The 12,568-nt window shown below is 35.8% G+C and overlaps 1 protein-coding gene across 14 annotated transcripts in view; it reads right to left on the reverse strand.

Moving 5' to 3' along the window:
• The window catches only part of acsl6 (acyl-CoA synthetase long chain family member 6), a 96,773-nt gene that overhangs the window by 8,094 nt on the left and 76,111 nt on the right, over positions 1-12,568 (reverse strand). For all 14 annotated transcript variants that reach the window (XM_088603942.1, XM_088603941.1, XM_088603931.1 and 11 more), the window contains 6 exons: positions 12,520-12,552; positions 11,574-11,625; positions 10,239-10,312; positions 9,065-9,142; positions 690-824; positions 460-594 (listed from right to left, as the gene is read on the reverse strand). In XM_088603942.1, coding sequence (XP_088460068.1) covers positions 460-594; positions 690-824; positions 9,065-9,142; positions 10,239-10,312; positions 11,574-11,625; positions 12,520-12,552 — 507 coding nt within the window. The remainder of the gene's footprint in view (positions 1-459; positions 595-689; positions 825-9,064; positions 9,143-10,238; positions 10,313-11,573; positions 11,626-12,519; positions 12,553-12,568) is intronic.

The raw sequence follows: 12,568 nt of genomic DNA on the forward strand, positions 1-12,568 counted from the left end.
TCTGATGTGCCATGCCATAAACATGGAGGATAACATGAATGTTGGCCACAATGAAACACACAACAAAGATTTCCTTAGTCCTTATTATTTTCCTTAGTCTTTTCACGATAAATATAGCATTTTAACTATGCGGTTCTCAATTTGTCTAATGTTGATAATCACAGTGTTTTGAAATCTGCTATGGTGAATCACAATAAGAACAGAGAATTAAAAAAATTCTCATTTGACTATATAAATCCTGACTACTTTTATTACTCAGATGTTATCCTGGTTAAGGGTATTTTTGTGTCTGTTATAGTTTGCTGCTTCTCAGGCTAGCTATGCTCTCCTCCACACAGTCAAGATGCATTCGTTGTTAATGCACAAATTAGATCTGAGGTCACCAAAGCCAGTGATTGAACTGACTCTTCAGGTATATTTATTCTCTAGACGTATTTGATACTGCAGCGTTTTTCACACCTGGATCTTACTGAAGAAGATTTTGTCCCACACACTGTCGTTCCGTATGATCCCACTGTGAACCTCAGCACTTTTCCTTCTGGCAGCAAATTCCAGAAGCCAGCGCTTCACAGGATTACTGGCTTGGCTAAAGATCTGTAAAACAGTGTGCATTAAAACACTGTGGTCTTCTTTTCACTAATGGGCAATGTTGGCTGACCATTAGTACACCGCAAATCCTTCTCTCTCACCTTGTCATACATTCTGTTGAGTAGCCTGGGTACCACAGGAAAGATGGTGGGGCGAAGTGCTTTCATGTCATCTGAGAGGAGCCTGATATCTCCTTGAAAGAAACCAATCCTTCCACCATGGCAGTACACTACAGACTAGGTACAACACAACACAACACAAGAAAAGCCATTCTCAACTTTCTGCTCAGATTCTCTTTGAAGTTAATGATTGGTTAGCAAATCCATGATGGAATAATTTATTATCCACACTTCCAAAGTCAACATTGAATACTAGTAAGGTGAATACAAAATTAAAATACATTAGGTCTTTACATGTATATCCTGAATAAATCCCATTCATTTTGTTCCTTTAGTTTTATTTTAAATCACTAGGTGGCACTCTTGCAAAAAATGGCAATGAAACTAACACTGCTGCTGTCACTAATCACCACTCAGCTTTTATAGCTCTTTTAAAGAGTTTCACATTATTGGTTGTCAATTCCTCCAGAGTCATTCCGAAATAAAATGCTTCAGTCTTTATTGTATCGTCACTTAAATGTTTCATTTAAACCACAGGCAAAACTGTTTCAGATGTAATTTAATCTACAGTACTTTTAATTTTATAATCCAGTTTTTAAGATTTCCCTTAGAAGAAACAAATTGACATTTAAAGAGAATTTCATATATAACATTATATAACATTATATAACATATATAAATGTATAGTTCTTTTTATTTAAATACCACCAACACCACCAATAATAACAATGTTTATAATTAAGAGTACAATTCACAAACACTAATCGAGATTTATTGTCATAGGTTGCACAATTTGATGTTTGTTTTAAACTATTCTGTCAAGGTGCCAAACAGGAAGTGCTCCATGCCTTAAAGCTTTAAGTGACCGCACTTTTGAAATCCTTTTAGAAAGCTACAAACAGGATGAATCATGATCAGAATGCTTATCATTTTTCCATCAAACCAGGTACAACATTTTTGTTTTGATCTTGTAGATTTGCATACAGTGGAAAAAGAAGAGAACAGGACATGTTCCTAATTCTGAACTCTGCTGACAGAGATACAACAGCCGGCAAAGATCCAGAGTATGGGGCCACTAACAGACTTGACAGGCAGTGAAAACCACAGGAAGGGTGTGGGTGAACTTCCCTAAGCTGTATCTCACAGTTTCACATTGATTGAAGAGAGTGCTACAAGGTTTCCCCTGTGAATGTGTGCCTTGATATATTCATCATAGAATTTCTGCTCTAATATTAGAATTTCATAACAGTTTTGCTGTGGTTTCCCAATGCAACAGAGAATGTATTAGTTCAGATCCCACTGGTGCTGTGGGTTGTCTACTAATGCTGTATTATTGTCCTTAATACAGAGGTTGAAACTCCGCTGTGTTGTTGACAGCACTGGAGTTTCTGACAAAGTGGGATTGCTTATGGAGATTTGCAAAAAATAATACAGAAAAATACATATCCAAGTCCAGGTTAACTCCTAAAGATTTGGTTACAGAATACAGTTTATCTCAATGTTTAATCTGAGTGGTTCTGGATAAAGCCCAGGGAAGCTGTTGAAGAATATCACAGTAACAATCACAGTAACATCTGTGTCATAAGAATAGAATAAATAACCTTTTTAGGATTCCTACTGTAAAAATAATTTTGATCAGAATGATACTCAACATAATTTTTTTTAAATTCCTGTCAAAGATATAGCCTTATGTAGATGAAAGTGTTTCCCTGATTGATGTTTCTCCACAAAGTATAGGTTTGTCCAGAAAGCATGGTCAATAAAGGAAGGGGACAGGTTAGCTTTTATTTTCCTAAGTGATCTACAATTATAAATATACATGTGATATACAAGTCTTACAATCTTATTCGTATAAATTAAAATGCCCAGTAATTTACCATAATAATTTACTGCCCTCCTATATCTGGTTAATTTGTAACAGAATCCCTAGAATACCTATTTTATTTAAATATGACAGTGTTTTTTACTTGAAATTTTTTATTTATGCACTGATAATGATTCAATAGCTCATGAGTAATTAAGTCTTTTACAATTGCTGGATTTTGTTAAGTATGTCACTGGGCCCACAAAACAGAAGGATACTTGGGTATACCACACCATCAACATACAGATGCAGCCATTCAAAGTGTGCGGTACAGACACGTACCGCAGGTAAGATGACACGGGGTACCGCGGTGCGTGATTGGTTGACCGACAGGGGCACTCGTGGTCCGTTGGTCTGTCGTAGAAAGACTTACTGTAAACGTCTTTACTGTGCCCGTTGTAGATATTGAATTTTACCACTGAAGGGAAATCTTAGTAGCTGGGCATAAAAAGAATAGGAGCATACTGTAACGCGTGTGAAGGCCATAAACGATATTAATTTTGGAACGTAAACATACAGTATATAGCTGGTCTTGGTACTTTAAAGAAAAAAATACACACCAGTATTCCATTTCTCCCTAAACATTGTAAGCTTCGAAGTCTTTAACTAACGTGATACCGGAGTCAACAAGCATACTTTTAGAATTTGATTAAAAGGGAATATAATATGGAATCGCGTATCTCAAGAATTTAATAACGGTATGATTATATCCGTGTACTGCGGCAGGGCTGTGTAGGGCTGTTTCGCCTGCCCGTTCACGCGAGCTGTCTTGTAGCCTACTGGTCTAGGTGCGTGACTACCAACTGGTAGGTTGTGTGTTCAAATCCAGCTGGTGCTGGACCTTTCAGTTTTATTTATTTATTTTTTAATCGCGTAACATAAACATATTACCGTATGCAAACTGTACTGTATACAATATGTATATGTATATTTAATGTCTTAACTGTGCCCGTTTAAGTATTGAATATTCATATCTAATTTTACCACTGAAGGGAAATCTTAACATAAACATACAGTATATGGCTGGTCTCGGTACTTTAAAGAAAAAAATACACACCAGTATTCCATTTCTCCCTAAACATTGTAAGCTTCGAATGAAACCACTAAATAAAGACATAAATATAGAAATCTTAAGATTTGTTTTATTTAATGTTGGTAGCAGGATGAACTGTCAGAGTGTATATTTTGTCGCAAAGTTGCTGCAAGATGTTAACAGTGAAAAAGGTATTTAGAAATGAGTTATTTCAAGATGAAAAAGAAAACATACACGAAACATGGTTTCATTACGACCAGAATCGGTCTTGAGATATTTTTAACTTGATTTACAGTATTTGAGAGGTATGTCTTAACACCGATACTACAGTGCTTAAGTACTGCTCACGTATATGTTTCTAGGTTTATATTATGCATTTCATACGGTCAAATTACTTTTGAGCAACTAATAAGAAGCGCGAAACGGTATGCGTTTTACTTTCGTTTTGTGCTGGGACCCGTGGATTGATTAGAGATATCAAGTACATACAAGTCATTTTTTAAATGTTGTAGTTCGTCTTGAAAAAATGTTACGAGTACATCATCTATCAACAATCACACAGGTTCTGTTTCCATATTGCGGATTTTGATTAGGTATTATCAAATCCAGTGGCGCTGTTAGTTTACTGAGTCCCATGTCACATGGTCTGTGATTGAAACCTGTAAAACCGGTTTAATTCGTCACAGCCAGCACTCTTCAGGTGTGAGGGTCTTCTGCTCAGAATGAAACGCTAAAATGTTTGTGTATATTCTAATGGTAGTGGGGGCAGGGTGTGTGGGAACAGGTTTGGTTGAAATTGCATTGGAGATCTATGTTCTTCACACCTGAAACATTTTCTCTGAAAGCATTTTCTTCGCAGTTTAACCGATCTTGTTACAGCATGTTATAGTTTACTATTATTAACCATATTAATTTTAAGTGCTTAATGTAAAATCTTGTAAAAATATATTTTCATTGTTCAAATATACATTAAGTCTGACTATCATATAATAAGTTAAATACAAAACTAAAGAAAAAATAGGGTTAAATATAATTCAAAATATTTTGCTAACAATGTTAACTGTTTATGAATAATAAAATGTATTAACTAAGGAGTAGGATGGCACAGTTGTTAGTATGTTTTTTGTTTTGTTTCTTTTTCATAAATACAACAGTAGTACCTGATGTCTCAGTGGCTTTCAAAATTAAATTATGCATGCAAACCTGTGAACTAGAAAGATAACTAAGATATCCATCCATTATATTCCATAATATCCATGAAATATATGGCGCTGAAATACAGTATGTGTGACGCATAAAAGACACCAAGGGATTGGGTGAGCTCCCATCACAAAAAAAAAAACTGTGAACCTGCACTACAGCGACCATAGTACAGTATGGAGACCAAGGCCTTTTCGATGGGTCCAGAGGCAAAAGTGCCTTGCCTTGCGATCTCCGGGAAACCATTAGTACGATGGTGAATCGGAGATTCTCAACCCTTGCTGCGTACGACTGGAAAATAATTCGTGATCGGATCAACGAAATGCTTCGTAGGAGGAGGCGGTCTTTTCCTCTTGTCTAACAGTCTGTCCACAAACAAAACATTCCTGTTAGACAAGAGGAATTGAAAAAAAACAATTTTGTCAATGAAAACCGGTGTGTGTGTCTCTCCCTGCTGGATGTCCCTCTCACAAACTGCTGAATGAATAAAATAATTTTATTGAAAACGAGTTTGCGATTGTCTGGTCTTTAAATTCTTGAGATACGCGATTCCATATTATATTCCCTTTTAATCAAATTCTAAAAGTATGCTTGTTGACTCCGGTATCGCGTTAGTTAAAGACTTCGATGCTTAAAATGTTTAGGGAGAAATGGAATACTGGTGTGTATGTTTTCTTTAAAGTACCGAGACCAGCCATATACTGTATGTTTAAGTTCCAAAATTAATATCGTTTATGGGCTTCACACGCGTTGCAGTATGCTCAGGCACTAAGTAAAAGGAGATGGTTCGTATTGCTTGACTAATTTTAAAAACTAAGTTATAAATGCAGACGCTCCCTCGGTGCGCTGCTCTGGTGCGTCGGCTCCTACACAGTGCCTGTCTGCCGTAAGCGTTACAATATACATACCCAACACTGCTTGTACCCATCTGTCATGCAAATAAAACACCTTGAATTGAATTGAATTGAGGGGAGAAGGGGGGAATACTAAAGCCAATACTGGCTCAATGGGCTTTGACGTGCTAATGCGTTGGTTTAACAGTCCGGGTGTGGCAGGCTTCCAATGTCAACTCGACTTGATTGGAAGACAATGAACGTATTTTAGCCCTAAATGAATTAATAGCAAACATGGTTTACATAAAATACATTTTTCCAAGAAAGTTTATAATAATACGATCTATAGTTGAAATCTGAGCCTACTTTAAAAATAAAGGAAAAGCATTTTCAGAGAGCAATCACGCTGTGTTTATGTAGAAAAAGCGATTAGGTTTATGAGCAATCTAATTACCTATTCGCTTAAAACGCTATATAAAATAAAGTTTATTTAGAGATGAATGATCAGTGTCGCAGTTTAAATAATGTGAGTCAGGAAACTAACACAGTGCCACCGGATTTAATAACGCAATAAAAACGGTATAAAATAATGTGACACAGTACAGCACAGTACAATAATACTGACCATGACTTTAGAAGCATAAATTACCTTACACTCAATTTAAACACAAGCTGTCTTTCTGTATGAACCTCTAAGCTGGTTCATACAGAAAATGTAGAAATGCATTAGCCTGATTATGATTAAAAAACACATAATTAAACACGCGTTTGCGATTTAAATCAGAACACGATTTAAATCAATATAAATGTTTATATTGTAACGCATACTGTCCAGCCTCCATTTCTCTATAAAAATTTACTGTTGCACACACACACACAATAGAAGCAGGAACCGCTGTCAGAAGGGAAGATATGTTCAAAATATCGCAATTATCGATCATGTTGCGATATTTTGAAATATAAAAGTCAATTGATTGTCCATAATATCGCTTACCTATTTTTTCGAAGAAATGTTTGTTAAAATAAAAGTCCAGCACCAGCTGGATTCGACCACACAACCTGCCAGTTGGTAGTCACGCACCTAGACCAGTAGGCTACAAGACAGCTCACATGATCAGGCAGGCGAAACAGCCCTACACAGCCCTGTCGCAGTACACGGATATAATCATACCGTTATTAAATTCTTTAGATACGCGATTCCATATTATATTCCCTTTTAATCAAATTCTAAAAGTATGCTTGTTGACTCCGGTATCACGTTAGTTAAAGACTTCGAAGCTTACAATGTTTAGGGAGAAATGGAATACTGGTGTGTATTTTTTTCTTTAAAGTACCAAGACCAGCTATATACTGTATGTTTACGTTCCAAAATTAATATCGTTTATGGCCTTCACACGCGTTACAGTATGCTCCTATTCTTTTTATGCTCAGCTACTAAGATTTCCCTTCAGTGGTAAAATTCAATATCTACAACGGGCACAGTAAAGACGTTTACAGTAAGTCTTTCTACGACAGACCAACGGACCACGAGTGCCCCTGTCGGTCAACCAATCACGCACCGCGGTACCCCGTGTCATCTTACCTGCGGTACGTGTCTGTACCGCACACTTTGAATGGCTGCATCTGTATGTTGATGGTGTGGTATACCCAAGTATCCTTCTGTTTTGTGGGCCCAGTGACATACTTAACAAAATCCAGCAATTGTAAAAGACTTAATTACTCATGAGCTATTGAATCATTATCAGTGCATAAATAAAAAATTTCAAGTAAAAAACACTGTCATATTTAAATAAAATAGGTATTCTAGGGATTCTAGGGAAGTTTTTATGCCCGTTGAAGTAAAACAAAATGCCTGACAAAGTATGGCTTGGACAGATTCCAAGTGCTTGTACAAATGTGCTAAAGAAATTATACTTTGAGTATACAGCTTGTCCAAAGTCATCCATTATTAATACTATTAGTAATATCTTCAGTAAAGGCTTTGATGCATAAATATTTCTGATAAAGGTAGGTTGTGTACTTTTGTCCAACTGAGCAATCTTGCTTTCATAAAATATACCAACATTTTAATGACTGATGATTAACATGCTGTAATACACAGTTCAAAATTAAAGGCTCAAATGCTGTACATGAGAGGTTAAGCTCCCCCTGGCGGTTTTACAAGGCGACGCCGGATAGTTAGTCACGTGACACACGTGAACTGCGTGATACCGCGACACGCCCACCGGGGTATGCCGCGAAATACCTCACCCATTTTGAATGGCTGCATCTGTAATATGCAAAAATGGGGATCACTAAGACTCCAAATGAGTTATGGTATAATGAAAGAAAACTTGTGGAAGTACAAATGAGCCTTTTTCTTCCAGATAAAGAAATTACAAAAAATCTCCAACCACTCACTTGCATGCATTTTAGGACGTAAAATCTAGATTTGATTTTAATAATTACAGTACATTAGGTCGGTCCCTTTTCAGCCCATCGAGCCCATGGGGAATGAGGGGGCAAGGGCCACCATTTTTCTTGACCATCTGACTTTGGAGGTGGAGGTGATGTGGTCAGCATCACACTCCGGCCGGACTATTACCCCCAGAAATATTAACCCCCGCTACTTATTTGGAAAGCAGGCTGGGTGGAACTGGGAGCCATCTGGAAGGAATTAGAACAAGCTATATCACTCACCCCTACCTGGGATTGAACCCAGAACCTTCTGGTGAGGAGTTACAGTAGGTGCCCTTGCCATCTGAACTACCATTTAACAGAATGGCCCCAAACCATATCACAGAGATGCTGTCTACCTATAAGTTTCAACATGCCAAGGGAGGGACTTAAGTGGAAGACATTAGTCAGTTTCAGTGTCCAAGCTCTGTGACTTTGAAACTCTCTTTCTGTGCATATCAAAGGCTCTGCTCTGCTGTTGATTTTTAAAGAATAGGATTAAGACTTACTTTCAGAACTCTGCATTTTTAAAGTGGTTGCATTCTCTTGTTTGTGTGTATTACCATGCGTATACAGTATGTTATTTGTTGTCAGTTTTTAATTAATTAATTTTAATTATTTATTACTTTCAAATACAGCTGTAAAAGTTTCAGCTCATATTGTTACTTATTGTTTCTTTGGTATATTCATAACTTACTGGAATGTGTTTTGATGAAAACCCTTTTGATGTTAAGAGGCTTTCAACCAATAATGTTTTATTAATATTTAACATTAAACTTTTCTGTGCTTTATTTCATGGGAATGATGCTGATGATAAAAAAACAAATGTTTTAAATAATGCACTATGGTACATCCATGATCTTTCTCATTATTGTCTTACCTGGTCTATCCTTTCAAATGAGTGCTAAAGTCAAGCAGGAAATGAGTCTGGACATCTGGAAGACAAAGCAAGGTGGCCACACCAGTGACCCAGTTAGACGATCCCCCTTACCTGGATGAGTCTCTCAAACATGTGAGCAAGAGGCAGGAAAGAGATGAGCACGTCATCCTGTCTGGGAAAGATGACTTTCTGCAGCAGGGGCAAGGGCATGGGAGACAGAAAGGAGAGAGATACTGACAGAAAAAATAATCATAAGAAAGTAGCGAAAAAACAAAAGGAAAAAGAGAGAAAAAGTGAAACGATACAAGGTTTACGGTAAAGAAAAAAATAACGTGAAAGCCGCATCGTTAGGCAGGGTCAAAGAAAGGCATTAGTTAAGATACTTTGGGTTCCAATGACCAGCAAAGTTGCTGGTCTCTTGCACATGTAATGTACTGTATATACAGTACAATTGACTGGAATTGTGTTTTCTTCATACAAGTGGGTACTTTTGATGAAACCCCACTGTGTTTTGGAAAACCAAAACACAAAAAACTGTGACTCCCCAGATCCTTAAGTCAACATGTCATGCTTTTAAATAAAAAAAAACTTAATCAATTAAACCACTATTAATGACATATGTGTGCATTCACAAGATTAACCTATTATTAAAATGTTCATAAAGTATAAATGACTTCTAGTTACAGAGAACTAATGTTATTTTTTTTTAAATATATCGGCATTAAATTTAGTTTTTTCAAATTAAAGGAATCTTGATTTTGAGTATTTTTTACTTAGTTTTAAGAAGTATGTTTTTTTAGTCACTACAATTGGGTAACTTTACCTTTAATGTACAGACATAGTAAAGTTAGAAAAGCTAATTCTGTGGAAGAAGGGCACAGAGCAAGCATTAGCAGTGATTTTGGGAGCCAATCAATGCACATTCATAAGAGGTGCCCTAGGTATTGAAATTTAATTGTCCAAACATGTTGCACACAGAATATATTCAAGCTAGTTAAGTAACCCAGACTGTAAAGACTAGGTTGGAATTAATCTGTTCAGAATTATCTTACTTAAGGAGACAAGGTTATAGACACTTCCGGGATCAAGTTTAAGATCACATTCTATTTGAGACTTAACATCTACAATGTTGAATTTAAGGATGTAGACAGTCTGATGTCTATTAAGAGCCAAAATAGTCATACTGATAAATGGGCACACAGAAAAGATTTTCAAGTTTTTCAATTTAAATGTTAGTAATCACACTACTTTTTTGTTTTTAGTATTTTTATCCATGGGCACCTACCTCGGTAACTTTAAGGAAGCCAGAAAAATCTGCAACAACATTCCCATGAGTTAACATCACCCCTTTAGGATTTCCTAGAAGAATCCAGGTAAAAACATCAATCAAATCGATTCATTTTGACTCATTGTTAGTCACATACATAAGTGGTGTTTCTCATGGTGAAGATAAGAATCACAAAACTGCTAAATTCCTACACTTACTCACACAAGTGATACTCCCCTGTCCCTGACTCATAAAAATATAACAGCTTAACAACTTTAGAAAAAAAAACTTCAAGGGATTTGTCAAGATAGGTGAGTCATTTTAGGTTAACCACCTTAACTGGCCCAGTCAAGACCCTACGTAATAATTATATATTTTTATAGAACTGATATGAACTCTCAGAGTCCTGTGTAGAGAATGAAAGAATGATTTTCAAAGATTTAAGGTATCAGAGTCTCTGAGGAAATTCCACAGCTACTGTATGATCTCCCATCTGAATTTAATTTGCTTCTATGTAGTTAGGAACCAAGCCTTTCAAAATCTTCAAAGACATGAGCCAACGTAGGAGTTACATTGTCATTGGAACCAGTTTTAGATAATTATTTATTACCAGTTCTGAGCATTTTATACTCCAGTATAATGCACAGACAGTGCACTAATGAGCATTACGATAATTTATTCTTAATGCAATAAAAGCATGAACAAAACACAAACCAAATCCAATTAATAAAATTCAGAGAGGTGAGAACAAACATTAATAGTGATACAAACTTAAAATAGTAACAGAATATGAAAAATTATTTTTAACTTGTATACAGTATACATATACATATATATTTAATTCCTCTTTGCTTTTAAATTATGCTAATTACAAATAAAATTATCTTTTTTTTAATTATACCACTTTTTTTATAACTATTTTATCTAATAATGAACTACTAATAATTCTGCACCAAAGTCTATAGACACTAGTATTTAGTGTTATTTACAGTACTTGCAGGCCTTGAAAAAATGGCCTAAAAAGTCAGTCAAGTCACTGTGAGGATTTAACCAGTCTGATGGACACCATAGTTAAACAACTATTACTCAAAATATAGCTTTTCTTAAGTGTTTAAGAAAATAATGTAGCTCATAATGTAGAGTAAATACACAACATCATGTAAAATACTACTGGCTTTCATATGGCATTTCAATAGGTGGTTAATAAATTGTTCAGTTGTTTGTATACACTGATGTTTACATAGATATGGAATTTGCAGCATGCATTGTGTAAAACAAAACACAAAAAATGTACAGTAGATTTGATATTTGATATGACATCTGATCTGGAGTATAGTTACAAACATACAGTACCTGTTGTGCCACTGGTAAAACACACAATGGACAAGTCATCTGGCTGAGGAGGCTACACAGAAACAAATGGAAAATAAGATTATTTTTTATTTGTATGAAAAGGGACATATTCATGTAAATGTAACCTTTTTTTATGCAGTTGCCTTACAGATATGTCTCAACAAACTGAAATCAGATCTGAATGCGTGCAAAAACTGAGGTCAATTCTGACTTAAAGCATGAATACGAACGCAAATATCAGACTGTGCTATTTCAGTTCTGTTTAACAGAATAATGGTCCTCAGAAGACTTCCTTTGAGTGGAAACCACCAGAATCATCCTCACAGGGCAAATATAATTTATTAATATGGGCATACAGTGATAAAAGTCATTCACCACTGCTTACAGATCCAAAACACAAAAAATGACTGTATCATACTCTTTGAGTCCACTGTTCTTTGTGTTCCAATGTTCTTTGGCAAATTTAATGTACCGTATAAACACAAGGAATACTAAAATAATAACCTAAAATAAAATACTAAAAATACTAAAATAATAACCTCATAAGTATTAACTACTTATGTTTTATGTCTTTGTCCACTAAAACCTTTTCAAGGGAGTATATTCCATCATCTAAATATTCTCCATCTGCTACAAAGCTGACGAATTCTGATTAGAATGCAAATTAGACACAAAGGGTATAATGTACCTTTGAATCAAGACAAACAGTTTAAAGGATTAAGTGCATAGTGGGGCTGTGGTTTTTATCATTAAACTTCCCTTTAAAATCTTCTACACCTACCCTGCTGAGACCAATTCCACATAGAAGGATGTGCCCTTAAATATCTTGCATTATCATGGAAAGTACAGACAGTACAGACCTGGTTGATGGCTTGAATTCAAGGTAAGTTTGCTTTCCCTGTCTACTGAACAGGATTCAGATGGAAAATAATCAGTGAGGACTTACCAGGGGAACTCTGTGGTGTGCTCTCCCCGAAGTCTGGAGGGAACAAAAA

Source organism: Lepisosteus platostomus, chromosome 13 (genome assembly GCF_059453375.1).
Source record: "Lepisosteus platostomus isolate fLepPlt1 chromosome 13, fLepPlt1.hap1, whole genome shotgun sequence".
NCBI classification, from domain to species: Eukaryota; Metazoa; Chordata; class Actinopteri; order Semionotiformes; family Lepisosteidae; genus Lepisosteus; species Lepisosteus platostomus.